The sequence below is a fragment of the Orcinus orca genome, chromosome 1 (genome assembly GCF_937001465.1).
Source record: "Orcinus orca chromosome 1, mOrcOrc1.1, whole genome shotgun sequence".
Taxonomy (NCBI): domain Eukaryota; kingdom Metazoa; phylum Chordata; class Mammalia; order Artiodactyla; family Delphinidae; genus Orcinus; species Orcinus orca.
This window is the reverse complement of record NC_064559.1, coordinates 41,679,872-41,707,832: the sequence shown is the minus strand read 5'-3', so window position 1 is coordinate 41,707,832 and position 27,961 is coordinate 41,679,872. Positions and strand designations below refer to the sequence as shown.

Sequence of the window (27,961 nt, the reverse complement as noted above, 5' to 3'; positions counted from 1 at the left end):
GAAATAATTATGAGCAAATACTCTTCTGTCTTTGTATTTAGAGTCCATCTCTTATAGACATCATTTGGTTGGATCTAGTTTTTAATCCAGGCTGACAGTCTCTGCCTTTTAATTGGAGTGTTTAGTCCATTTACATTTACAGTAATTATTGATATGGTTGCATTTGGTTCTACCATTTTGCTGTTTTCTATTTGTCTTATATGTTGTTTCTCTGTTCCTTCTTTCCCAAAAGTTAGAAAACCTTACAGTATTGTTGTATAATTTTTGCTTTAGATAGCCTAAAATTTTAAAAATATGTAAATAGCTTTTTATATTTACCTACCTATTTAACATTTCCAAGGATCTTTATTCCTTCCTATACATCTGAGTGTTACCATCTAGTGTCATTTCAGAATTTTCTTTAGCGTGCATTGTAGTGCAAGTCTATTGGTGATGAATTCTCTCAGCTTTTGTGTTTGAAAATAACCTTATCCCCTTCATTTTTGAAGGTTAGTTTTGCTGGAATTTTAAAATTCTCAGTTGACAGAATTTTTTTCTTTCAGTACTTTAAAGATGTTCCGTTGTCTTTTGACCTTCATTACTTATGATCAAAAGTTAACCTATCATTAGATATAATTTCCTGTATGTAATATGCGTTTTTTTTTCCTGGCTGCTTTCAAGATTTTTCTCTTACCTTTGCATTGGCTGTTTGACTATGATTTGCGTAGGATTGGTTTTCTTATTTATCCTGCTTGGCATGTATTGAGCTTCTTGGATCTATAAATTGATGTTTTTTCTCCGGTTTTGGGAAGTTTGGGCCATTAGTTTTTCAAATATTTTTTGTGATCCATTTTCTCCCTTCAGTTACATGTTGTTAGAGTGCTAGATATTGTCCCACAGTTGTCTAGGCTCTGTTAGTCTTTTTCTTCAATCTTTTTTTTTTTTTTTAGATTGGATAATTTCTGTTCATTTAACTTCAACTACACTGGCTTTTTTTCCTTGTCAACTTTTGCTGTTAAAGACTATGCTGTGAGTTTTTCATTTTATTTATTTTTCTTTTCAGCTCTAGAATTCCCATTGGTTCTTTTCTGCAGTTTCAGATTCTCTATTTCCCCTCTGTTCATTCCTTATCCTTACATTTTCTTTTAAATCCTTAAAGTGCTGTAAAATTCCTGTCTGCTAATCGCAACATTTGGGGTCATCTTGGCATTGGTTTCTATATACTGCTTTTTTCCTTGAGTATGGGTCACATTTTCTTGTTTTTGTGCATGTCTGGTGATTTTTTAATTGAACACTAGATGCTATTAATGACACGTTATAGAGGTTCTGGATTCTCTTATGATCCTCTGAAGAAGTTTTGTCTTAGCAGGTAGTTAAAATGACAAGACTCAAGTTCTAATCTATGTTCCTTGCATTAGCAGCAGCTGAAATCTCCACTCAGATCTTTTGGTTTCCACCTGCTGCTTTTTTGCTGGCCCTCCTGGTGTCTCCAGTCAAGAAGTTGAGCATATTTAATTTTCAGATTTGGAAGTTGACTACCCTATGTGGCCCCCTCCCTTTCATGTTTCCCCCTAACTTTCTCTGACTGCTCTGCCATCCTTGAACTCTGTCCACTGTCACCCCCTCATGTGACTTTTTCTCTGTGTGTATGCATCATTGGTGTCTCTCCCTCTTCTTCTTTTTTTTTGGGGGGGGGTGGAATATAGTTAATTTACAATGTTGTGTTAGTTTCAAGCGTACAGCAGAGCGATTCAGTTTTATATATATATGGTTTTTTATTTACGCTTTTTCAGATTCTTTTCCATTATTACAAAATATTGAGTATAGTTCCCTGTGCTACACAGTAGGTCCTTGTTGTTTACCTATTTTATATATAGTAGTGTGTATATGTTAATCCCAAACTTCTAGTTTATCTCACCCCACACCCCCTCCAGTATCCCCTTTGGTAACCTAAGTTTGTTTTATGTGTCTGTGGCTCTATTTCTGTTTTGTAAATAAGTTCATTTGTATCTTTTTTTTAGATTCCACATATAAGTGATATCCCATGATATTTGTCTTTCTCTGATTTACTTCACTTAATATGATAATCTCTAGATTCATTCATGTTACTGCAGATGGCATTATTTCTTCTTTATGGCTGAGTAGTATTCCACTGTGTGTGTGTGTGTGTGTGTGTGTGTGTGTGTGTGTGTGTGTATATATACACACCATATCTTCTTTATCCATTCATCTATTGATTGGACACTTAGGTTGCTTCCATGTCTTGGCTATTGTAAATAGTGCTGCTGTGAACATTGGGATGCATATATCTTTTTGAATTAGAGTTTTCTCCAGATATATGCCCAGGAGTGGAATTGCAGGATGATATGGTAATTCTATTTTTAGTTTTTTAAGGAACCTCCATACTGTTCTCCATAGTGGCTGCACCTATTTACCTTCCTACCAACAGTGTAGGAGGGATCCCTTTTCTCTACACCCTCTCCAGCATTTATTATTTGTAGACTTTTTGGTGATGGCCATTCTGACTGGTGTGAAGTGGTAACCTCACTGGAGTTTTGATTTGCATTTCTCTAATAATTAGCGATATTGAGCATCTTTTCATGTGCCTTTTGGCCATCTGTATGTCTTCTTTGGAGAAATGTCTCTTTAGGTCTTCTGCCCATTTTTTATTGGGTTGTTTGTTTTTTGGATATTAAGCTGTATGGCCTGTTTGTATATTTTGGGAATTAATCCCTTGTCAGTCACATAGTTTGCAAATATTTTCTCCCAGACCATAGGTTGTTTTTTCATTTTGTTTATAGTTTCCTTTGTTGTGCAAAAGCTTTTTAGTTTAATTGGGTCCCATTTTTTTTTTTTAATTTCCATTACTCTAGGAGATGGTTCAGAAAAAATATTGCTGTAATTTATGTCCAGGAGTGTTCTGCCTATGTTTTCCTCTAGGAGTTTTATAGTATCCAGTCTTACATTTGGGTCTTTAATCCACTTTGAGTTTATTTTTGTGTATGGTGTTAGAGAATGTTCTAATTTCATTCTTTTACATGTAGTTGTCCAGTTTTCACAGCATCACTTATTGAAGAGACTGTCTTTTCTCCATTGTGTATTCTTACCACCTTCGTCATAGATTAGGTGACCATGAGTGTGTGGGTTTATTTCTGGGCTTTCTGTCCTGTTCCATTGATCTGTATTTCTGTTTTTGTGCCCCTACCATACTGTTTTGATGACTGTAGCTTTGCAGTGTAGTCTGAAGTCAGGGAGCATGATCCCTCTAGCTCCATTCTTCTTTCTCAAGATTGTTGTGGCTTTCAGGGTGTTTCGTGTTTCTGCATAAATCAAAAAATTTTTTGTTCTAGTTCTGTGAAAAATGCCATTGGGCTCTCGCTCTTCTTATAAGGATACTAGTCCTATTGGATTAGGGCCCATCCTTATGACCTTGTTTAACCCAATTATCTCCTTAACTGCCCTGTCTCCAAATATTGTCACATTGGGGGTTAGGGCTTCAACATAGGACTTTTGGGAAGGGGCTGGCATCGGGACACGTTCAGTCATTTACCATCTAATTGCAGAATGCCTGCTCTATTCCAGGCACAGCGTGAAGGGCTAGGGGTTCAGTATGGACAAGACTGGCCCTGTCTCTGCCCTCGTGGAGCTCACAGCCTAGGGGGATAAAAAGACATGTAGACAGTAGCATTGCAGAGTGATGACAGTGGACATAGGGTGCCCTGGGAGCACTGAGGAAGGGGTGCCCAAATCAAGTTATGGGGTCAGGGAAGGCTTCCTTGAGGAAATGCCTTTCTAAACTGAACCCTGAAGGATGAGTTAGGAGTCCGCAGGAGCAGTGCCTCAGGCCAGGCTTGGGGTGTGAGGGGCTCCAGGGCTGAGGAGGGCACACTGGGAACAGTTGTTTAGTACAGCTGGTCCTGGGGGAGTGGAGTGGTCAGGGGATGGGGCCAGAGAGGTAGGCTGGGGCCGGCTCCCTTGCTGGGTTGTAACTGTCTGTCCCTCTAGAGGGGCGCCTCCTTCAGCTCAGGGTCCCCCTCCCGGCAGAGCAGGTGTGTGGTGAATGTCGACAGGGGCCGCGTGTTGTGATTCGGATGTGAGGGCTGAGGTGGGGAGGTTGGATGTGTGGGCAACCTCGGCTCCTTGGTAAAGCAGGTCGTGGGCCTGGAGGTTGCCCACCTCCTCTGGCTCACGTGTGTGTCATTGTCCTTCAGCCCTGGACAGCGAGTCCGCCTGCAGCAGCATCCGCTTTAGCAAGGCCTGCCTGAAGAACGTCTTCTCCGTGCTGCTCATCTTCATCTACCTGCTGCTCATGGCCGTGGCCGTCTTCCTGGTCTACCAGACCATCACGGACTTCCGTGAGAAACTCAAGCACCCTGTCATGTCGGTGTCTTACAAGGAGGTGGATCGCTACGACGCCCCAGGTAGAGCCTGCACCAGGCAGACATCAGGCCCAGGCCTGGGGCATCGACTTGCAAATACTCCCTGAGCTGCCGTTGCACTTCTGGCGTCCTGCTGGGCACCACGGGCAGGGCAGAGGAGTCCGAGCACAGTCTAGGTGTGGGTTATGCACCCCAAGAGCTGCTGTTGGTACCCAGCAGAGTGTCACGTGCAAAGGAGGGAGGTGGGCCGAGCCTGGAGTGGTCGCTGCAGGACTGGGGTGGGCAAGGAATGCTTATGCTCAGTGGCAGGATATGAGCTGGGCTTTGGTAAATGGAAGACAGTTTCTCTGGGAGGGGGGTCTACAGGAGCAAAGGTGAGCGTAGGGAGGCAGAGGGCTTCTCTGGAGAGGATGAGTCTAGCCTGGCTGGAGCCAGAGGCCAGTGATGCGGAGAAGTGGGAGTTACAGGTGGCAGGGAGGCGAGGCCATCCAGAGGTGGGCGGGGCTCTGCCTGGAGAGGGGCTCCCAGGCCACATCATCTGTACCTCTCCTGTCCCTGCGAGGGGCTGTCTCTGCTGTAGAGCGGGCTGTCTGCTCCGGGGCAGTGGGGCTGGCACTGGGCTCTGGCAGCGTGGAGTGGACCGGGAGGTGTGAGCTCTGTGAGCTCAGGCTCTGCCCACAGGATGCCCCCGAGTGACCCTCGGATGGCCTGTTCACAGGGCAGAGCCGGAGTCTCAGGTCCCCTCTGCCTGGGGCTTCTTGACAGGTGTGCTGGTCCCAGTGCGCTTGCCTGTCTTTGCCTGTTTCGTGATTGTTCCTCTTCTCTGTCTGCTTTTGTCTCTTTATGTGTGGGTTTTACTCTGTCTGTCTGGTCTCTTGGTCTGACTCTGCCTGTGTCTGGGGCCATGTGCTGCTCTCAGTGTTTCTACTATTGAGGTTAGAACAGCTGCTGTCCTTAGAGCTTTGAACGAGGTGCCTCGGCTGTGGGAGGGGGAGGGATTTGGGGCCGCGACTTGCACACTTGGAGCTCCCAGTCTGGGCAGGAGATGCGAGACGGAATGAGACCTGGGGAGTCCCACAGCCGAGGGCTGCCCAGTGAGTCTGCAGGTGGGCGGCGGTGCGGGGGGCCTGTTAGTGCCCGGCTTGGTCTCGGAGGCCTCCTTGGAGGGTGTGGAGCAGGGTTCTGAAGCGGGGCGGGTTTTGGTGCAGGCACTGGGGAGGCTGTATCCCCGGCCGGGAGGGGCTTACCGAGGGGGCAGTTGTCTCCTCCATTAGAGCAGGGCTTTCTGAGGGCAGAGTGTGTAGCTCCCCATCCTCTGTGACACTTTTCTTCTCCCTCGTCTGCAGTCACCCAGGGAGTCCTGAACTTAGGTGGTTGGCGGGTGTGAAAAAATATATGTGACATGATTTTAGGGGTGTGGTGAGGGACTGTGACCGTTCACTTTTCCCTGCTTGTCCCCCAGGCATTGCCCTGTACCCTGGTCAGGCCCAGCTGCTCAGCTGTAAGCACCATTACGAGGTCATTCCACCTCTGAAGAGCCCCGGCCAGCCAGGAGACATGAACTGCACCACCCAGACGATCAACTACACGGACCCCTTCTCCAATCAGACCCTGGTAACTCTCGTCTCCCCGAGCTGGGTCTGGGCAGCGTGCTCCGTTGGCCTCGCACCCTGAGGACCCGTCTTCTTTCTGCCAGGTGGCCTCCCCCCTCCCCACATCGGTGCGGGCCCTCGGCCCCTGGCAAACACTCCTAAGTGGAGTCTGGCCGCGGCTGGCTCACCTGCTTTCAGGGAGGGCAGTGGGGCCTTCGGCCTCCTCTGAGTGACCCTCCGGGATTCCCGACAAAGTGATAAGATCCTGTCCTGGATGGAAGGGTGGCGGGCTGCAGAGTGGGGCCGGTGTGACACAGCCAAGTGGGTCCCATAGCTGACTGCCCGACAGAATTGCCAGGATCCCTTCCGAAAGCAAAGATTCGGGGTTCCATGTGGGCCCACCTGAATCACTGGTCCTGGGGGCGGGACCTAGGCATCCATATTTTGGAATAACTCTGCCGGTGTAAGAAGGAGCACTGGTCCGGGAACAAGGACCCCCGCCCTGCCGTCACCCACGGCTCCGCTCAGCTGGGGAGTGGGTGGTGGCCGGGAACAGCGTCTGCACAGGGTTCTGGAGGCAGGGAAGGAATTTCGTATATATTTACATCTTCTCCTTTTCATCCCATATCCTTGTTTCCAAAAGGATTGAACAGGGCTGAGTAAGTTTTCCAGCTCAAAGAGAGGAAGGAAAGGTTTTCTAGGCAGAGGAACTGCACCAAGGCATAAAGGGAGGAGACAGCATGTTTGTTTGTGCCTCTGAGCAAAATTCCACAGGTGGGTGTTTCTGGAGGGCCAGGTGCCCCCAGAAGGGCGGTGGGCGGTGAAGTTGTGGACAGAAGTACCGGCCAAATGAGGAAAGCGTGTGTATCTGCTGTGGAGAAGGACCTGCTCCTTTGGGTGATAAGGAACTACAGGTGGGCCTTGAGATGAAAGAATCCCACTAAGACTTTTTCGTTAATATTTGTTCTAGACCTCCTCCTAAAATCCTGCTGAAATGATTCCCACTCCTGCAAAAAATAGAATAAGATAAAATATCAGTAACAGCCCTGCAAACCAAGGACGGGTATCATCTGAGGACCAGAAATTTTGAGGAACTGGTGTAAAATATAAATAGCACACTGGGTCAGATTGATGGAGCAGAATCAGAGAAAACCCATGCCCTAAAACAGACGCCGGAGAGGACTGCTGTAGAGGTGAAAGCTTTCCTTCCAACTGCTGGCTCTGTGTCAGCATGTTAAAGAGCAGGGCTGCTGTAGGGCAGGTCAGGATAATAATTACAGGACCGCCTGCCAGGCTTTTAGCCCTCCCGGGGCTCGTAGAGCTGCTGGGGACAGTGTCTGCTCCGGGGAAAAGGCTCTGGGCCCATTCTCTACCTAAGCTAAGGGGAGGTTCCCTGCTTGGGCATTGGGCCAGCAGAGAGAAACAGAGCAGAACTTGAGATTGGACGTCCACAATGGAAGGAGAGAGCCATCAGAAAGGAATCTTTTCCCAGAAGAGAAGTACGCAGAGCGCCTGGCCTGCTGGCCTTCTCTGCTTGCCGCCTCTGAGCGTCCTCACCGTCAGCCCCAGGCAAGGGCAAGCCTGGGAGAGGGCCTGTTAGGAAGAAACCCACAGCCCAGACCTGTACTAGTCAGCCTAACCCTTCACTCAGAAAGAAGAATGGAGAATTAAGGGCCACTAGACTTTTACACGAAACCAACCACATAAAAGGATGGAGAGGAAAAAACAGAAAGGACTCCAGGGAAACGGAAGCTAATTTAAATGAAAAGGAGAAGAACTTTTAAAAATTTTAATGAAGAGCTAGATAATAGAGTACAAACGCTGTCGGTCTGGATTCCCCGCTCTCTCCGTTCCCTGCGTACCGACTGGATGCCCGTGCGTGCTTAGATGGCACTGCAGGTACAGGCTCTCTGGCCGTCTTTCCTCTCGGCTCCCCATTGAGTAGTACGCTAACTAGGAGTCCTGTGTCCCAAACCTGTTCATGCCAGTTGTATCTGTTATAATAGTTACACAGTTTAAGTATTATAGAAAACCATAAAGTAAGGGCACAAAATGGGAGTCATTTCCATGCAAACTTAAGTTGACTGAAGTTACCTGTCTCCAGCCCTGGGTGATGGGCAGTCTTCAGCACTGGGGCTCCTTGCCATTCACAGCCGCAAACTAGAGAGAGCTAACCCGCTCCCTGGGTACCAGGTCCCCTCCCTACAGAGTGCAGAGCCGCGAAGGAGGAGCAGAGGGGCGCAGTGGAGCTCCTGAGGGAAAGGGAAGAGCGGGAAGCATAGCCGCCCCCGTAGCCTGATGGAGCCCCTTGGGTGGGACCTGTGAGGCGTCCTGCCTCGGCCCCCGGGAGGAAGGCAGAGGCGGGTGGCAGGGCCTGCACCTCGGCAGAGACTCCTGCGTCCTGGATTGCCCTGGCCTTGTCCACTGGGAGAGCCTGCCTTGGCTGTGATCTTCTGGGCCCGTCCTCTGGAGTGGACACTAGAAAACAGGCCCTCCCTGGGCCCCGCGGCTTTGGGCTGTATAGGTTGGAGGCTGAACAGTCCTTATCCTTCTGCTGCCCGCAGCCCCTTTGTTTGCAGTGAGATGTCTGCAGAAACGTGGCTGTTTACATCCTGTTGAGTCCACGTGAAAGCATCCCAGCCAAGGGGCTCATCTGGTCCTGCTTCATCAATCTTCAGATTCTCATTTATTTTCTAGTCTCTACCTCTTGTACCCTCAATTAAATCTCGTTAGTTTTTACCAAATGCCTTGCTCTGGCGCAGTTAGGGTCACCGCCTTCCCGGCCTGTAGGACCCATGTCTGTTTCCTCACCGCCTGCCATATTCCCGGTGTCCAAATGTGAAGGTGATGCCTTATCTTCAGGCGGTTGTTCCCTCAGCCCTCCAGTTCTGGAAAACAACTTATGTTGGTCAGAGTACAGGCTAAGCTCCTGTACAAAAGCAAACACTCCAGACAAACACAGCGGCTGAGATAAGAGAGGGCTGTTTTTTTCTTGGGGGACGTCTGTGTGTGCGGGCAGTGCTGCCTCGCAGGATGGCCAGTGAGGGCTTCTGTCTGTCACTCTGCCATCCCCGGGCGCCGTCTCGGTCCTTGGGGTCAGTGCTGACCCACCAGCACGTGCGTGTGCACTGCCCCATCTCGGGAAGGTGAGCAGCGGAGGGCGGGCAGTTCCCCGCTAAGGGCCTGGCGTGGGATTGTGTGAGTCACTTTCGTGCTCATTCCAGGAACTTCGTCCCATGGCCACATTTGAGGCCAGAAATGCGCCTCCAGTGGGCGACTATATCCTGCTAAAATCTGCAACTGGGGAAGCAGCACTGGTTCTGCAGGACGAAGTGGATAATGGAAACTGGGGACAGTTAGCATTCTCTGCTGCCCCTTAACCTGTCATGGAAAGGTTGAAAATAAACAGATGGGCAGAGATCTCTTGGGAAAATGCAGAAGACAGCTGCAGAAGAAGTGGAGTGGCAGTTTTACTGTCAGTTAAAATGGAATTCCAGATGCAAATGGTTAAAAGAGGGCTGTTTATGTGGACAAGAGGTTCAAACTCCACTTCTCCCCACTAAGACTTAACAGCCATAAATTTTTATGTGCAAAACAGCAAAACAGCATACCCTTTGTATTCCTCAGGCAAAACCTGTTAGAAATAAAAAGTACTATCACCTTAGAGTGTTACTAACACCTCTCTCAAATTCACAGTTCAAACAGACAAAGTAGTAAGGATAAGAAGTGAGAATTGAATTGGCACAATTAATAAACTTAGAGTAAGTGCATGTTGTAACACTGTACCTGTCAGAATACTCTCTTCAAATCTCGGTAGAGTATTTATAAAAGTAGATGTAAAGATGTTTCTCCCCAGTTAATCTGTAAATCCAGTGTCATCACAGTTAAAAGTCCCAGTTGAATTTTTTCATGGAACTTAACAAGCTGGTTTTAAAGTACATTTAGAAGAGCATGTGGGGACTTCCCTGGTGGCGCAGTGGTTAAGAATCCGCCTGCCAACGCAGGGGCACGGGTTCGAGCCCTGGTCCAGGAAGATCCCACATGATGCGGAGCAACTAAGCCCGTGCGCCACAACTACTGAGCCTGCGCTCTAGAGCTGCGAGCCACAACTACTGAAGCCTGCACGCCTGGAGCCCATGCTCTGCAACAAGAGAAGCCACTGCAGTGAGAAGCCTGCGCACTACAATGAAGGGTAGCCCCTGCTCGCCGCAACTAGAGAAAGCCCGTGCGCAGCACAAAGACCCAATGCAGCCAAAAATAAAAATAAATTTATTTTAAAAAATAGAGCATGTATATGGAATAACCCTGCCAGGTTTTGGGGATGGGGTGGGGAGTGATGTGGAGGGGACCTGCCCAGTCAGATACCAGAATGAGTAAACATTCAGGGGTCAAACCTGCGTCTGTTTGACCACTGTTTGGGTAGTGAGAGTGAGATCCCTATTTCATACCATAGACAAAACTCAAAGGCAGGCATATTGTGTATCTAAATGTAAAGTTTTTTAAAAAGTGCTATGAAGAAATACAGGAGAATATTGATATAATTTTGGTTTCCCTTAGCAAGCAAAATCTAGAAGCTGTGAAGAAGATTGACAAATTTCACTATATCACCTTTAGAGCTTCATATAACAAATGGCATTAGAACAGAGTTAATGGGAAAGTGACGAACTGGAAAAAAACAGTTGTACCTATACCAGATGGAAGTTAGTACCCTTTCTAAATAAAGAGCTTCCCCAGCACTGCCAGCCAGTGAGGCTCGTGGCGGGAGGACAGGTTGCTGTCAGGCCCGGTCCAGACGCTGTTCCTGGGCGTGGGGTGGGGTGAGGAGCCCTGTGTGCCCAAGGCGAGGTCAGGAGCACCCACGCGGCTCTCCCGGCTGAGACTCTGGCCTTTGTCTCTGCAGAAATCCGCCCTGATTGTGCAGGGGCCCCGGGAGGTGAAGAAGCGGGAGCTCGTCTTCCTCCAGTTCCGCCTGAACCAGAGCAGTGAGGACTTCAGCGCCATCGATTACCTCCTCTTCTCTTCTTTCCAGGAGTTCCTGCAAAGGTGGCCTTTAGAGCTCAGGGCGGGCTTGCTCGACACTCCTTCTCTCATTCCGGCCGTGCTCATCCCTAGGCTGGGGCAGAGGGTGCAGGGAAGCAGGGCTGTGGATGAGCCACTGGCCTGGAGGGGGGCCTCTCCACGAGGTCAGGCGAGCCCGGTGTAGGGGGTTCCGAAACGCAGCGCTGGTTGAGTCCTGGAGGGAGGTTGGTGGGGCCCACCGCTCCTGGCTGGGGCTGCCGAGGACGGGGTTTTGTGAGCCCCCTGGAGGGCAGCTCCTCCCCTGGGCCTGGCTCCCCACGGTGTCCTGGAACTGGGTCCAGCCCTGCGTGAGGGCTCAGTGCCTGTTTGCCACGCGTTTCTAACAGGAGGATGAAATGTCCTGTTCGTGGGTGGTGCCACCTCGGGGGCCCAGAGTGCTCGTGTCGTGGGCCGTGGGAGCGCTTTCGGCATGGGCCTGAGCGGGGGTGACTCAGTCCCTCCAGGTCCTGCGTGGCCCTGGGGCTCCATTCCAAGGAAGCCGGGCGGCAGCTAGGGCAGAGAGGAGGCCGCTCCGCCAGCTGACGAGGCCGTGAGCTGCCACTGCCGTTCACACCCCAGCGCCCCAATCCTGCCCATCTTGGAGCCCAGGGCCTCCTCCTCGGCACCTTCTGCCACCTAGAGTTCCCTCTCCCTTCCCTGCTTGAAGCTGGCCGTGTCCCCTGCCTGCCCAGGCCCTTTCTGCTCCTCTTGTGTGGGTCCTCAGTACCGCCATGTGGTTGCCACCTGCCTGTGTGCGTTATGATCCTGCCACGTCTGCACCATCCTGAGTGGGTGTTGTGGTGTCCTGCCTGGCTGAGAGCTCCCTGGGGAAGCCTCTTCCCTTCTCAGGGGCTTCAGGGAGGCTGAGGGCCAATGAGGGCACCCCAGGGCTGCTGAAACCCAGATTTCTCTGAGGCGCTAGGGGTGCGTCTGCAGAACGCGGTGCTGGCTGCTCCGGGAGCAGATGCTGGGGGTGGGTGGGTGGGAGTGGGGAGGGCTTCTCCTGCCGGGAGCCTCAGCGACCGTGCTCGTGCCTTGAGGCAGCTGACAGCTCCCCCTCCATCTGGAAGCCAAAAAGCCGGCCTTTGAGGAAGGGGGCAGTGGGCAGTGGGAGCATCCTGGTGGTACCAGCAGAGAAATTGGCTTGACGTAGGGGCTGGAGTTTGAGCCTGACCACGTTCGAATCCCGCCTGATTAACGTGGACCTTTCTTCTCTGCCCTCCAAGCCCAGACAGGGTAGGCTTCATGCAGGCCTGCGAGAGCGCCTATTCCGGCTGGAAGTTCTCGGGCGGCTTCCGCACCTGGGTCAAGATGTCCCTGGTGAAGACCGAGGAGGAGGACGGGCGGGAGGCCGTGGAGTTCCGGCAGGAGGTAGGTGGCGCTGGGCTCGCTTCGCATGGCCACTGACTCCACCCTTGATTGCAGGGTGGAGGGAAGCTTCGCAGAGCGGGTGACCGGTGCACAGGGTCTTTGGGGTGAGGAGGCCTTCGCCAGGATGAGAGTGGAGCCGGTGCCCGGGAGTCTGCATGTTCTTCTGCAGGCAGGGCATACCCCAGGCCCTTTCCCTTTGTCGCTGCAGCCCTCACAGTGCACACGGCGGAGCGTTTTACAGAGTAGCGCCTCATGCGGCTCAATCTGATGCCTGTTTAGTTCTGCTCTGCTCCCCCGCCGCGCTCTGAGAGGCTGGCGGCTGCATAAAAAAGTTGACTATTGGTAGGGCAGAGACTGGGTATGGTAGCCTCTGGAGTGTGGGGTGCATGGTGATCCATTGGGACACAGGAGGAAAATACTAGCTTTCTTTTCGTATTAATTTTTAAAAATTATTTTTGGCTGCATCGGGTCTTCATTGCTGGGTGCAGGTTTTCTCTAGTTGTTGCGAGCGGGGGCTACTCTTCGTTGTGGTGCGCGGGCTTCTCATTGCGGTGGCTTCTCTTGTTGCGGAGCACGGGCTCTAGGCGCGCGGGCTTCAGTAGTTGTGGCTGGAGGGCTCTAGAGCACGGGCTCAGTAGTTGTGGCGCACGGGCTTAGTTGCTTTGCGGCATGTGGTATCATCCTGGACCAGGGCTCGAACCTGTGTCCCCTGAGTTGGCAGGCTGATTCTTAACCACTGCGCCACCAGGGAAGCCCCTCTTTTTGTATTAATTTTTAAAACCTCATCCTTTCTCTATTTTTGAATGTTTTAAAATGCATGTAACATTAGAACGATAATAGTAATGTTATGTCCCTTCTAAGAAAGTTATAAATATGTTGGCACGTGCTCAGAATTCTTTACTAATGGGAAGCCTGATCAAAAAGCTTTCAGCCCCCTGACTTGGGGCCAGGAGATAGGCCGTGATCCTGGGGGCAGCTGGAGAGGATGTTGGAAGAAGGCGTGGCACCGGGGGTGGAGGGATGGAGGGACGGGACATTTTGGTTGCCTCAGCAGGGCTGGTAGGCAGTCACCACCCAAAGCAGGGCCGCACCCCTGCCTGTGGGGCTTCCACCTCTGCAGGGGTGCTGCCATCCTGCCAGCATCCCTGCCCAGGGCCCGGCCATCCCGCGTGTCGGTGGCTGGGTGCCTGCAGAGGCAGTGAGGAGACAGCTCTGTTCTCGCATCCCCTCCTCCTCCTTGGAGGTTTTCCATTTGGGCTGGACTCCAAGGGGCAGCTTTAGGAAAGGGCTGACTTGGAGAGGGACCCACTCCAACCGACAGGGTGGATGGAAGCCGGGCTCTCGTCCGGGTCTGCCCCTCCCCACGCCGCGCTCCTAGGACGATTCCAGATTGGAGGCCTTTGGGAACAGCTTGAAGCCATTTTTCTTCAGAGGGACAGGGCTTTTTTCCTGCCTTAGGCAACGACCCTCTGGCAGTAGGTCCTTATTCGTATTTTGTAAGATAACTGTCATCTCCCGGACTTTTACGCCACACTTTTCTCCAAGAACTCCAAGTTCTTTCCCATCCGGCCCCCAAATCAGCGGAGAAAGGGAGACTCAGTGTGTTCACCTTACAGTTAGGTCTCCCCAGGCTACCCCGGCTCTCCTGGTAGCTCTAGCTGTGATCTGAAACCGGCGGGCCAGACCCCTGTGAGCCTGTGCACTGTAGAATGTTTGTGTGCCTCTCAGCATCATCTGCGTTGGAAGTCTTTGGTGGGGGATGTGAACTCTTTTGAAAAAAAATTTTTAAAACAATTTATAATGTTTTTCTATCATGTTTTAAAGTTTAAAATGCTTTTCTTGTGTGTTGTTTCATGAGAGGCTCTCTACAACTCAGTAGACAAAAAATGTCCCCCAAATGGCATTTTGTCCCCCCATTTTATGAGAGCAAAGCAGAGGCTCAGACCAGAGGATGGCCCAGCCAGACTCTGGAACCCGTCTGCTCTCCACTTCACCTCACAGCCCCTGTAGAAGCTGTAAGCAGGCCTCACCAAGCACGCCTGCTCACCGTGTGTTTCCAGGGAGTGCTCAGCTGGGCAGAACTGCGAGGCTGTACTTGGTCCCTGCAGACTGGAAGGGTTGAAATACTCAGCTCTTCAGGTCAAGTATTTTGACATTTGGAATTTTTATGGCTTTTAGTTGTGTCTTACACAGTACTTTGAAAATGGTTTAATCAGGTACAGATACCTAGCGACAGATTTCAGTGACAATCCAAAACACCTATTGTGCACCCCAGATCCTGTCCGTTTCCTCAAAGAATGATGGAAACCAACGTAAAGCCTTGGCTCTGGGACCAGTCTCGGGATATCGTGTAGAGGAGGTTTTTGGCTCTCTCCCTCCAAAAGATGGTGCGAGGAGAGCCGAGGTCTCAGCTCCGCTAACTGCCCTCTCCTTCCCTGTGGCCCTGGCCAGGAAGGGACGCAGAAGCGGTGTAACACTGTTTTCTCTCCTCTCTACCTAGACCAGCGTGGTTAACTACATTGACCAGAGGCCAGCGGCCGAAAAAAGTGCTCAGTTGTTTTTTGTGGTCTTTGAATGGAAAGATCCTTTCGTCCAGAAAGTCCAAGATGTGAGTATTATCTCCGACCTTGAGAGGGAACTTCCCACCCCAAGGCATGTTGGTGCATCCTTGCAGGCCGTCCTCATCTTCTGTCATAGCGCAGATTTCTGTGTCTTTTGTATTTATGACATTCATTTTCTGTATCATTTGTGTTTAATTGATCTCATCTTTAACCCTGGACTGTCGTCGCTGTGAATGTGAGGGCTTCGTCTTTGTTCACCGTTTATCTGGTGTCCAGCGTAGCCACTGAGTAGTGATAGTGAATGAACTAAGTAGAAAGCATTAAGCTAATAATCTAGATTACTGCTGTTGGAAGCCATTCTTCTTTATTGGTTCTCTGTGGGATGAGAGTCATTTTTTATTTGTCGTAAATCAGAGCAGAAAAGTACTAATCAGAACTTAAGAGAGCATCAGTTGATGCCAGGTCCCAGACTCACCATCTCAGAAGGGGAGGGGTGGTGGGACGGCTTTGCCAAAAGAACATTCATGAGACGCCATTTACCAGAGCCAGTCCGAGATCTGATACTCTTTGTTGTGTAGATCATCACAGTATGTCCTGATGTGCTCGTGGGTTGGGGGAAGACATTTCAAACCTGAGGCTCAAACAGGCAGGGTCTCTGTGATGTGGATGTGCCCCATGATCCCACCACCGCTGTTAGTCGTGGCCTGGCTGGGCCGTGTACACGTAGGCATGTGCAGACTCCCTGAATCAAGACTCCACGTGGAAGAATGAGCGCCTTCAGTTCCACACGTAAAATGTGTGATCCAACGTTTTTTAACCTACTGTGTTCAGTATGAAGTCCTATTATGGGCCAAGTAAAGCCCCGAGCCCGAGGCCGACTGACTTGCGTCGTCCCTCAGCTTCACAACTGTCCTAAATGGTGGTGGTGAATGGTGGTGGTGGTTGGTGGTGGTGGTGTAACTTTCATAAGTGAGCCTGAGGTCGCCCTGCTGAACTGGGTCTTAAAGAAGTGCTGTGTGTTTATCAAGCGGGGAACTCAGACAAGCCATGACCTCGGCCTGAAGGAGTTGCACAGTCAGTGAGAAAACAATCTGGGCTGTAAAGGACGTAATTCCAGACAGTAAGGACCTGCCAGAGGGGTTTGTGGGATAAATCTCTCTGCTCAAGTCGAGAGGGTTTTGGCTTAGTGGTCAGAGGAAGCTGTGAGGGGCCTGGAAGGATTAGTAACTCAAGGTGGGAGGAAAGCGTCCCGGGCAGGGCAAATTGGAGGGGCCCATCTGCAGGCAGGAGTCCATGAGGTGAGTGGAGGACAGGCAGTCGCTGGACTGGATGGGAGGGGAGGTGAGAGTCACTGTGAGATGGGAAGCGAACAGGAACTGACTGTACAGATGGGGTGTACAGTTGGGAGGAGATTTGTTTCAAAGCAGGGTCAGTCACAATTGTGGGTTAAGCCAGAAATTTAAAGCTCAGGACTGAACCTTATTTGTGCAGAGCTTTTTGAAAAAAATTTTTTTTCTTTCAGGATCAATTTATTATAGGGAGGGATTAGTATTTTTCTCCTCAAACTGAGCTATGGACAAAGTATGGAGTTATGGCAGTTTTAGAAACCAGTTGTTTTTCTTGTTGCCTCAATAATTGGAGGGGCTTTTTGACAATAACACTGAAAATCAAAAACGGAAGCCAACAGAGAAACTTGTGTTTGTTTCTGTTTTGCAGATAATCACCGCCAATCCTTGGAACACAATCGCTCTTCTCTGTGGGGCCTTCTTGGCATTATTTAAAGCTGCAGAATTTGCCAAACTGAGTGTGAAGTGGATGATCAAAATTAGGAAGAGGTACCTTAAAAAAAGAGGTCAGGTAATGAACCACATAAGCTGAAGTCGCTTGCGTTGTTTGAAGGACTGCCCGAGTTCATGGAAGTTCTCATCACTTCTGCTTTGGTAAACCTAGCTGCCAGCAATCCTGTCCTCACTTGAAGAAACGAGCCTTGCTGGGGGCCTGCCTGTCACACTGCAGCTTCTAACTGGTCCTCAGAGAGACTGTCTAGAGCCCAATGGAACAGATCCAGTGGATGACCTTAACTGTTATTTAAGTATTTAAATTATTAATGAACATTTTTTGACATATGACATGAATAGGGTGTGTGGAGGATGGAATTAGATATAATCCAGTTTCCTGAAGGTTTTTGGAAGCTGCCTTCCTTCTCGGTTTGGTGTATAGTTAAGGTCTAACAGGATGATTAAGGCTCTGACCTTAGGTTTTTTTCTTGAGATTTTTTTAAATGGACAGGAGAGTGTGATTTTCTTCTCCCCCACCAGTGACTTCTTTGGGTGTGGAGGTCATGCTGTGGAACCGGTGTACCGTGTGTGAGGAATGCAAAACCCCTCACGTCTCTGGTGCCATCTGCCAGCCCCTGACACGCTCTCTTGTTTAATATTAAATGAGACTTTTTTTTAAAGCTACTAGAAAAACTAGTAATTAGATCTCTTGTGGACTGACTAGCCACCTACCTGTCTGGCTAGAATGTTGGTTGATGCAGGTGTGAGTTCGGACTGATTAACATACAAAAACACTAGGACATGTGTACATAGTAGGTGCCTACTCAGTGTATTTTGATGATTTCATTAATAGGTGAATAAAAGTTAGGTTAATACAAAAGGAATCAGTGTGCCAGTATGCATATCTGCTAAATCAATAGGCACCAGTACGCTTTCATTCCGTGACCTCCAAATAAAAGGGAGCGTGAGCCTGGACTTCCACGATGGACGGGTCTGGACTCCCGAGGTACATCATGACCATGTCCAGGGAAGGGCAAGGTGGGCAGGCGATAGATGGCAGGTGGTCAGGAAGTGACAATAAAGCCCCATGAATAAGCTGTGTTAGCTCTTCCTGTCCTACAAACCCCCCACCCATCTGAGAAAGGGGCCCTCAGGATGACCCTCAGAGCTTTCAGCCCAGCCTGTGACAGAGATGAGTAACCTCTGGGTATTTTTCACACGGTAGCCATTGGCTGATTTAAGGTTATGAAGATTATTTCCAGAGTTTTAAATTATTTACATGCCCTTTGCCTCCAAAGAGGACTTGGCAGCATTTCTTCAATTTTGTAACCCGGTTTTAGATAATTCAAAGAGAACAACTCAAGTGTATGAGTGGGGCAATTTTAATCTCATATCTAGTTAGCAGCAAGAAACTGTGGTTTTTGGTTGAATTATTAAAAGTGAACTTGTGTAAGGAAATATTCCCTGCTATTTTTCTATGGCACAGAAGCAGGTACAAACTTTAGCCTAGGTCCTGTCTCTATAAAATCTTATTGTAAGGCAAATGCAAAGCCAGGCATTAAAGCTTACGTTAACAGCACTGAAAAACAGGTATGTGTATTTTTAAATTCTCTCTAAAGATGACACACCACTTTAATATTAAACAGCTAACAAAATTTGCTCCAATGAACATATTAAAACTGTACTTCCTGTACTGTAGAAAGTTGAGAGACCTCTTGAACGTGCTTTCAAGTAAGCAGCTAATTAATTAGGAAGTGGGCATTTCTAGCTCTCTCTTCCACAACAGCTGTTAGCTGCAGCCTGCCAGAATCTACTCTGAATGTATGCCTAGACCGTCCACAAAATAGACATTTAGACCCAACCGTCTCTTCTGGGGAGGCTGGGGCTTGCCTTTTGCTGTGTTCTGTAGCAGGGTCACCCTTTCCTTCTCCGTGTGCTGCCCCCCGTTGTCAGTGATCCCGGCCGGCCTTAGGTGAGTGTACAGCATCTGGCAAGAGCACTGGGCCTGGACGGCTGAGGTGGCGGCCATTTGAGAGCATCGTAAGATAGGAGCCACGTCCCGAAAGGAAGAGGAGTTTCTCCTGGTCTCACGGCGAGCAGAACGAGGTGCTTTCACGGTGACCTAGGAATAGTGTGCTAGAGTTGTTTTTCGTGGATGTGAAAGAGTAGAAGCAGACACCAGTAGTTGAAAACTTTGTAACGATCTCCCTGCCCCCATAAAAAACACTGCTGTTATTACTTATTATAGATTTTGAGATTTATCCTCCTAGGTCTATTTCATTTTATTATTTTATTTTGGCCGCAGCGCATGGCATGTGGATCTTAGTTCCCTGACCAGGGATCGAACCCAGGCCCTTGGCAGTGAAAGCATGGAGTCCTAACCACTGGACCACCAGGGAAATCCCATGGGTCTATTTCCATTAAAACTATGTACATATGTACACACATTTAAGGTAAGTTAAACCCATCCTCCAAACATAAAGGGACATGAAGGAAGATGGAAGGATATCCTAGAACTTAGAATTTTATGTGAAAATTCTATACAACAGATATACTTTGGTAAATGGCTAGAACACTCGACTCTGGCACACAGTCTTCCTAGTCTTTAACTGGTGTACAACCTGCAATTTGCCTTAAAATTTTCTCTATATACACGTATGTATGTACGTACGTACGTATGTATATATGTATGAATGAAGGGGGGCAGGCTTCTTCTGAGCACCTAACCTTAGTGCTGAAAAAAAGCAAAGTCGACGTAAGGCAAAATACAAACATAGATTTATTAAATGCTGCTCAATCCCCCAATAAAGATCTTCCATTACAAAACAGTTTTCCACACAACTGCAAGTTAAGAGATTGGAATGGTACTCTGATAACAAAATGTGAGAAAATACTTGACCAAGTAGAAACATATACGACTTCTCTATAGTCAGCTTTTTCAGAACCCTACAGAGGAAGCCTACTGCATTTCCTTTACACAAAGCCAGGCAGTGACAATGAGCGCTCTGCATCACCACACCGTGGGACTCAAAGCCTCCATCCCTGCATCAGGAGGTACTGGAGAAGGGCAGGTTGTGAGGACTGGAAAGGCCCTGCCTTCAGCCTTTGGGAGGAAGAGGAGGAATGAACTGAGAGGCAGGCTGTGTTCACGGCACTGCCCCCACTAATCTGTGCTCAGCGCTCTGGGGAGCTGCAGATGAAGGGGGATGTCCATAAGGATCGATCTGAAGAATTTGGTTTACGTTCCCAGCTTTTATTTATAATTTGTGCTTTAGAAAGCCTGGAAATTTAAGGTTTTGCTCAAATTCCAGAGTACAGTAATATCTCTGTGAAGGAAGGCTTAGGGGCAAGTAATTCCCTCCGTCATATTTCTGGGAGAGATGAAGGGAAGGATAAGAATTACACCTTAGTTTTACTTTAGGAAAGTCTTTGTCCTGGGATGTAACTAAGGTCTGCAGCAATGTGAAAGCACGTTATCAAAGGGAAAAATACACAGAGCAGACTCTACTGTATCTATGTGCAACACAACCCAGACAGAATTCAAGTCATGATTCTTACCACTCCCGTAATGATTTCACTCATATCACAGATGATAAAGCTCATTCATTTCTGTGAAACTTCAGAAGAGGGACACAAATCAATGATTAGACAAAGGTTACAATATACTATGGCCATGATATAGCACAGAGCTATGTTGAGTCCATATATTTTTTTTCATTTACAGTTGCCAGAAAAAAAATTGGCCTTTTAATTATACTGATGAGGTTTCATAATTTTTACATATTTCAGAAAAGTGTACAAAACCACCTATCCAACAGAGGTGGAAGGCTTTTTTCATTCATCAGTTGTATTGCTGAGAATACTGTGCATGTTGTAAGCACTGTTCTGCTTTTCTAGAGCTTTCTTCAGCTTTAGCTCCTCCAATTTTTTCCATAATTCTTCACGTTCCAATTCCTTCTTTTTCTCCCTGTAAATCAAGACTTTTGCAGTTAGAAACTTTTATTTCAGAGCTTGAAGAAACATGCTGTTTGGCAGTTGGCTGGAGAACAGACTGTTCACTCACATTTCACTTAAATCCCTCTACTAAAGCATTTGAGACTGTATATTACCTAGAGCACCGCCTTACTCATCTTCATCTCCTGAGAGTAATACCACATCCGTGTGGCTCCTGTACCGACTGAAAGCTATCGTTCGCCTTCCCTCCCTGCATTTTATCACCACCACCACCACGACTGTGGCATCTGTGCTTTATGGTTGGCAAAGTACTTAGTCACCCCCTGCAGTAAACCCCTTGCAGTGGGGTCTTGCCGACAGACTGAAGGGCTGGCCACGAGTCAGCCTGGAGCCGTTTCCAGGTGGAAGCCATATCCTTTTGGCTCCACGTCGCTAGCTGCCAACCAGTCTGTGTCTTACTATGTCTTGTCTCCTGCATGTCAGAAGGAGACTTTAAAGTTTGAATAACCTCTCTAAAAAAGCAAAACTCAAAATATGCTGCTTCAACTACTTAATTTCAGTTCTAAAGAGAACATTTCTGAATAACTTGGACCAAACTATTCTGAAGGGCTATATGAACATGTGAAAAAACCATGGGCTTACCGTTCTGCAGTTACATATGTTTTAAGGGGACAAAAGTGCTGATTTACGCAGCCAGTAAGATATAATGATCGCTCTTAGTTATGTGAAATATGCATTTTTCAAATATAAGTTTCATATGATCCTAGTCATTTTTCCTTCTTCACATTGCTTCCTGGGACTCAAACTATGTACCTAATTTCTATTCCTGCCTGAAAGGTGCTATTTAAAAGAAATAATGCATTGAGTTAGTTACTGATGGACTAGGATGGCCTTGAAGAAGAGAGATCCTTTCTCTACTTGCCACCAGAAAACCAGGACTAGGAACTTACAGTCAAAATAGATCAGCTTTTCCAAACAGAATAGTTAATACACTTATTAGAAATAAATAGGCTCAGGTACAGCAGTTATTGAAACTGAAATAAATATATGAGAAGGAAGTGATTTTTAGATTATTTTGTAGTAATTTATGAAATTTTCAAAAAGAGGTAATCACTAAGCCAAGTTCCTAAATGCTAATGTGTGTGACCATTTATTCACTAAAATATATATTGCAAGGAACAAAGTATCAGTAATAGTACTCAGCCACAGAAATATCCTTATATGAGTCTCCCCTTCCCCAAAGGGAACTATACTGACTTTAAAATACCACTTTGTTAAAATGTGAAGCTTAAAAACTATCAAGTTATTGTGCAGGGAACAGATGAAGAATAAGCTCACTATGGACGCCCATGTGGACAAAAGCAATTCTCCTAAATGTGAAAATAATTATGTAAAATAGTATTTAAAATCCAGCATAAATTGTATTTCACAATGCAGATGTTATCATACTGATAAAGTCTAAGGCTCAGAATGAGATAAACAGAATTTATGATCCACATTAAAATCATAATCTAACCATTAGGAGTTTACCTGGAAATGACTTTAAAGTACTTATTAGAGACATTCAAATTGAAATGCTAAATGTAAATGGCTTTTTTCTTTTTTGAATTTTATTTTATACAGCAGGTTCTTATTATCTATTTTATACGTGTTAGTGTATATATGTCAATCCCAATCTCTCAATTCATCCTACTGCAGCAATTGGCTTCTTAAACATAATTTTAACTTAGAATACCTTATTGGACTCAATCACATTCAACTAATCTAAAATGTACAGATAAGTCTATAAATAAAAATGTCAAATACCTTTGTCTTTCAGCTTTGTATGAACTAGTAAGATCATCGAAAAGCTTGCCGTTCATCTCCATGAGGGTTTTCAGCACATTGTACACCAGTGCTACAATGGTCCTAAAATGAAAACAAGCCAGTGCTGGGTTACTGATGCTACTAACAGATGGGAGATGTTACCCTATCATCTCTGAAATGGGCTGGATGCTAGCTGACTCAGTCAATCCATTTTAGAGCTGACAAACTGAAGTTCAAGAAGTTTAGTAATTTGCTCAAGGTCACACAGCCAGTGGTAGTAGAGATGGTCGGTCTGATTCCAAAACTCCTTCCATGATACAGTCCTTCCCACTGTATCATGCTTAGATTAAACCCTAAAAATGTTATGGTCAGCTTCCTGTCTGCTCTAGAGTCTACTATCACAAACCCTGAGTAACAGCATTAAAAGAAATTTGAAAAAGATCCAATTACCGTAACTTGTAAGAAGAAAAGTAAAACACAGGATAAGGGTGTTACAGAATTTAGAATGTATGCAATCTAAACATCACTGATGTGACCTTGAGCACTGAAGCTTCCCCCTGGGCTAGGCCAGCTATGGAGGTGAGACTGGATACTGGCAGCACACAGTCGCCTGTGCATCCTCTGCAGATGTTGGGTTGGTCTCCCCAACAGGGTTTAACCACACACTAGTACAGAATGTCACACCAGACAGTCCCTAGATTTGCAATTCTAAGTTGAAATTAAGAACATACAGGAGTTCAGGGTTTCTGAGCAAGAGCCACCCATTCTCCTTGCTTGGCCCTGCAATGAACATACAGACACACATACAACTTCATAAAACACAGTGCAGAATAGAATAAAACTATGTGACGTTAACCTTGGGATCAATTCCAAATCTGTACAGGTTTCATAAGTATGAGTTATGAGATCAAATGACAAAGGGGTCAAAAAAACAAAAACACAAAAATAACACAATCAACATAAAAGACACTTACGGATTCCAGTGTTCTTTGGAGATTTTGTACAAACTGCCAAACATAATTGGCAGAATTTTATCAATATTCTCCTCAATCAAACTAAGAATATATTCATTGTTCCAGAAGTACAGCGCCCTTTCTGCAACCTAAAAAAAGACATTTAGAAATGTCAAAACTAAAAGAGAAAAGAAGTAATAGTATAAAATAAAAACGGCTTCACTGAAAACATCATACCTGAAAATGAGAACTGGATACACACTTGGATATCTGCTTAAAAAGGGGCTCTTCAATTTTTTTGAATTGTGTTGGTTCAATGACATCTAAGATTTCTTCAATTTCTCCTAAAAACATCACCTAGGTTAAAAAAATTTTCTTTTAAGAAACATGACAAATTACATGATGTTAATATAGAAAACACAAATGAGAAGGTTAACCTACAAATTAAACAGTGGATGAAAAAACTCTTGACAGTATACGCAATTTACTATGATGTACAGATATTCTACCAAGTCTCTCTAATCCCCACAGAACATCTCCCCCTTGGTAGCAGTGATGATACACCCAGCCCAAAGAAGCATGGTTTAGAGCCCTGAGATTGAGAAGTTCTAATAAAATGCACTGTTTTTGTTGAATGAAATGCACCTCTTTCTGACTGCATGTTTTTGGCCAAAATTTCAACAATCCTCTGATCACCTGCAAAAAAGGGAAAAGTTTATTTAGCATGAATTAAGCAAAGAAGCTGGTTAATCTCAGGAAATTTTAAATAATTGTGATAATATCAATATTCATTCTGAAGGAGAACAACAGTATTCAATAACTATGTATATCCCCTTACTCTGCTCAGCTTTAGACTTCTACCAATTCAACAGATACTTATTGAGTGCCTTTGTACCAGATACTGTTCTAGGTGCCAGGGACACACTGATGAATAAGACAGAAGGAGGTCCCTGATTTTCATGAAGCAGGAAGACCAACATAAGTTAGCAATTAAACTTATAAATAAAATAATTTTAATAGTAGTAAGTGCTACTTTCTACTAAGAAAATAAAGTATGAGATAATGACTTGGTGGGGTGAGGAAGGGAGGTTATTTTAAGGAGAAATTAAGGAACAGATAATTCCTGTTATTTAAACCATTATGAAGCACCCAAAAAAGCCAGAAAGCTTCCCAATTTATTTCATGGCTGGCACAGTCTTGATAACCCAAATACAACAAAACAAGCGATTGTGAATTTAAGTAAACATAGTTGCAAAAATCTGTATTAAACCAAATATAACAGTATATTAACAGAATGCTGCTACCTACCCAATAACTTATTCCAGAAATTCCAGGATGGTTCAACTCATTATAGTTATAGGTTAAAAGGGGGAAAAAAAACTGTATGATCATCTCAAAAGATTTTGAACAGTTATTTGATTTTTTGATTGATTATATATTCTGATAACAATTTAGTAAGCTAGAACTAAGAATTTATCAGAAACCATCAGCAATCAACTTATATAATGGTCTCTTGGAAATTGGCAGTAAAACCATTTGGGCCTGGTGCTTTTGTGGAAATAAATCTCTGACAGCCTTTTAAGTAAATTTAGTTATTGGTCTTGTCTAGTAATGAACACTCATCCAAATTAAAACTGGGGAAGAACACTGTTCTGGAGCCAATCCAGTAAGATAAGAATCTGATGAATAATGTTGAAAAGGGATATCAGAATTATACTTATTTGTCTAAGTGTATGATAATTATATACCGCTTAAATATTAAAAGATGAAAAATTACTAGAATGAGTAGGAAAATTCAATATGTGGTCAGATAAAAGATAAGTACGTAAAAATCAATACCTTTTAAAACAAAGTATCAGTTACAATAATCAGAGAAAAATAATTAGAACAATAAGGTAGCATGGAAACTGACAGAGAAGATATATGACACAGAGGAATATCTAGACAGACTCAAGTATATATGAGGTTTTAATATATGACAAAGGCAGCATTTCAGTTCCTGGGAAACAGCTGAATTAGTCAATTAATTGGTGGTACTTGAACTGGTGGCTCACCAGTTAGGAAAAAAATGTAGCTCCTTTGGTAGGCAGACTCCTGAAATGATCTCCTATGATCCTTACTTCCTGAATTCACACTCTTATGTAGTTGAGCCCTTCCCTGAAGTGTGGACTGGCCTACTGACTTGCCTCTAACCAACAGAATGTGGCAAAAGGGACAGAATGTCACTTCCATGAGAAATTTACAAAAGATTGTGACTTCCATCTTATGAGCAGACTCTCTAGGGGCCTTCTTGTCTTGCAAGCTTTGATAAAGCAAGCTGCTATGTTGGAAAGGCCCAAGTACCAAGGAATTGAGGGTGGCTGCTGGCCAACAGCATCTGAGAACCAAATGCTAACAACAGTCACGTGAACTCAGAAGCAGATCCTTCCTCATCTGAGACTTTATATGCAACCCTATACCTGGCCAACACCTTGACTGCAGCCTTGTGAGAAACCCTGAGGCAGAGGACACAGCTAAGTCATGCCTGGATTCCTGATTCACAGAAACTGTGCAATAATAAATGTTTGTTGTTTTAAGCCACGAAATTTTGTGATAATTTGTTATGCAGCAATAGAAAACTAAAACAATTCCTTACCCGTGTCACACAAAAATTTCAATTTCAAATGATGGAGTGGGTTGAATGGTGGCCCCCAGATATGTTCATGTCCTAATCTCTGAAATCTATGAATGTGACTTATTTGGAAAATGGGTCTGTACAGATATAATTAAGGATCCCAAGATGAAAGCATCCTGGGTTATCTGGGTGGGCCCTAAATCCAATGACAAGTATCCTTGTAAGAGATAACACAGAGGAGAGACCGAAGAAGAGGCAGCAATGTGATATTGGAGCGATGCAGCCACAAGCCAAGAACACCTGGAGACACCAGAAACTGGAAGAGGCAAGGAACGGAATCTCCCCTAGAGCATCTGGAGGGAGTGCAGCCCTGCCGACACCTTGATTTTGGACTTCTGGCCTTCAGAACTGTGAGAGAATAAATTTCTGTTATTTTAAGCCACCAAGGTTGTGGTAATTCGTCATGGCAGCCCTAGGAAACTATTATAGATGGAATAAAGTTTTTACATGTAAAAACTAAATCCATAAAATAACTAGAATATGATACTAGAGAGTATTTTTATAATCTCAAAGGGTAGAAGGATTTTACTTAGCATGACATCAAGGCCAGAAGCCATAATGATGAATAGATTCCACTACATAAAAAATTTTTAGTTCTTTAAAAAGGCAAATATTAAAAACAGTATATTCAAAGTTAAAAGGAAAACTCCAAATGGGTAAAAAATTTTGCAAAATATAATAGGCAAAGGCTTAAAAGTAGGCAAAGGACACAGAAATATAAATGACTAATAACCATATAAAAGGATGGCTGTAATTTAAAAAGCCAATTAAAATATTTCATACCTATTAGACTAGCAAAAATTTAAAACAATATTCAGCATTGGCTGATAAGGGAAAATAGGCACCTTCCCACACTGTACTCTTTGACCCAGCAATACGGTTTTAATTTCAGTAATTTGGTTTTATATTTTTTTGAATTTTTGAATTTTATTTTATTTTATTTTTATAGAGCAGGTTCTTATTATTATCTTATCCATTTTATACATATTAGTGTATACATGTCAATCCCAATCTCCCAAGTCATCCCACCACCACCACCCCCACCACTTTCCCCCCTTAGTAATTTTTAAAAATTTTACATACAGTAAAATATTTTCTTTTTTTGGTGTACAGTTCTCAGGGTTTTTTATACACACATAGATTTTTTTTTTTTGTAACCAACATTACAGACAGGACACAGAATAATTCCAATACCCTAAAACATCCCCACACCCAGCAACATGCTTCTAACAATGAAAACTCCAATAACTCAAGTGTCCATGAATTGGGGATTGATTAAATATGTTATGATAATCCATATAATGGAATTTGATGTGACCAGTGAAAAAATGAAGCAGATTAATACGGAAAGGTATCCACATTATATTGACAAGTCAAAAAACCTAGTCAGCACTGTCCCACTGTTTAACCTATACATAAATATATGTACAGAAAAAAATTTATAGAAATATATTCACCAATTTATATGGTTCTCTTTAGGGGATCCGATTTTAAGGAACTTCCTCCACATTATGCTTTATGATTTTGTCTTGTGTGAACCAAATTAACACACTACTTTCATAAGTGGAAGTAACAATAAAGTCATTTCCATTTTGGAAAATAAAATAATTTCAATAGAAGATCTAGGGACATAAAGAATGTAATAAACTACCTAAAGCTCTGACTTATTTAAAATTTGTAGGAAGCTTTGATATGAACGCCAGGCTCCTAGAAAATGAGTATTAGGGCTCAAACCCAAGTACTATGGCCTTAATTTTGGTGCTAGAATGGCCTATAGTAGAAATTACAAGATCTCTGTATCTGCAGATCTTTATGAATTGAAAAATATTTTCCTTTGTCAACTTGGACATTTTACC

General features: G+C 45.4%; 2 protein-coding genes across 3 annotated transcripts in view; one reads left to right on the top strand and one right to left on the bottom strand.

Annotated features, from left to right (window-relative positions):
- Window positions 1-23,269, top strand: part of PACC1 (proton activated chloride channel 1) — a 44,982-nt gene extending 21,713 nt beyond the window's left edge. Inside the window, exons 3-8 of one of the 2 annotated variants that reach the window (XM_004275270.3) lie at window positions 4,191-4,400; window positions 5,821-5,972; window positions 10,851-10,993; window positions 12,235-12,379; window positions 14,880-14,987; window positions 16,657-23,269. In XM_004275270.3, coding sequence (XP_004275318.1) covers window positions 4,191-4,400; window positions 5,821-5,972; window positions 10,851-10,993; window positions 12,235-12,379; window positions 14,880-14,987; window positions 16,657-16,818 — 920 coding nt within the window. In that variant the 3' untranslated portion in view covers window positions 16,819-23,269. Of the gene's footprint in view, window positions 1-4,190; window positions 4,401-5,820; window positions 5,973-10,850; window positions 10,994-12,234; window positions 12,380-14,879; window positions 14,992-16,656 lie in introns of those variants that run through there. The other variant, XM_033438063.2, reaches the window with a different exon arrangement.
- PPP2R5A (protein phosphatase 2 regulatory subunit B'alpha) overlaps window positions 19,475-27,961 on the bottom strand; it is a 91,823-nt gene continuing 83,336 nt past the window's right edge. Inside the window, exons 9-13 of the mRNA XM_004275271.4 lie at window positions 24,077-24,127; window positions 23,669-23,788; window positions 23,453-23,580; window positions 22,479-22,580; window positions 19,475-20,685 (exon numbers count right to left, since the gene is read on the bottom strand). Coding sequence (XP_004275319.1) covers window positions 20,553-20,685; window positions 22,479-22,580; window positions 23,453-23,580; window positions 23,669-23,788; window positions 24,077-24,127 — 534 coding nt within the window. The 3' untranslated portion in view covers window positions 19,475-20,552. The remainder of the gene's footprint in view (window positions 20,686-22,478; window positions 22,581-23,452; window positions 23,581-23,668; window positions 23,789-24,076; window positions 24,128-27,961) is intronic.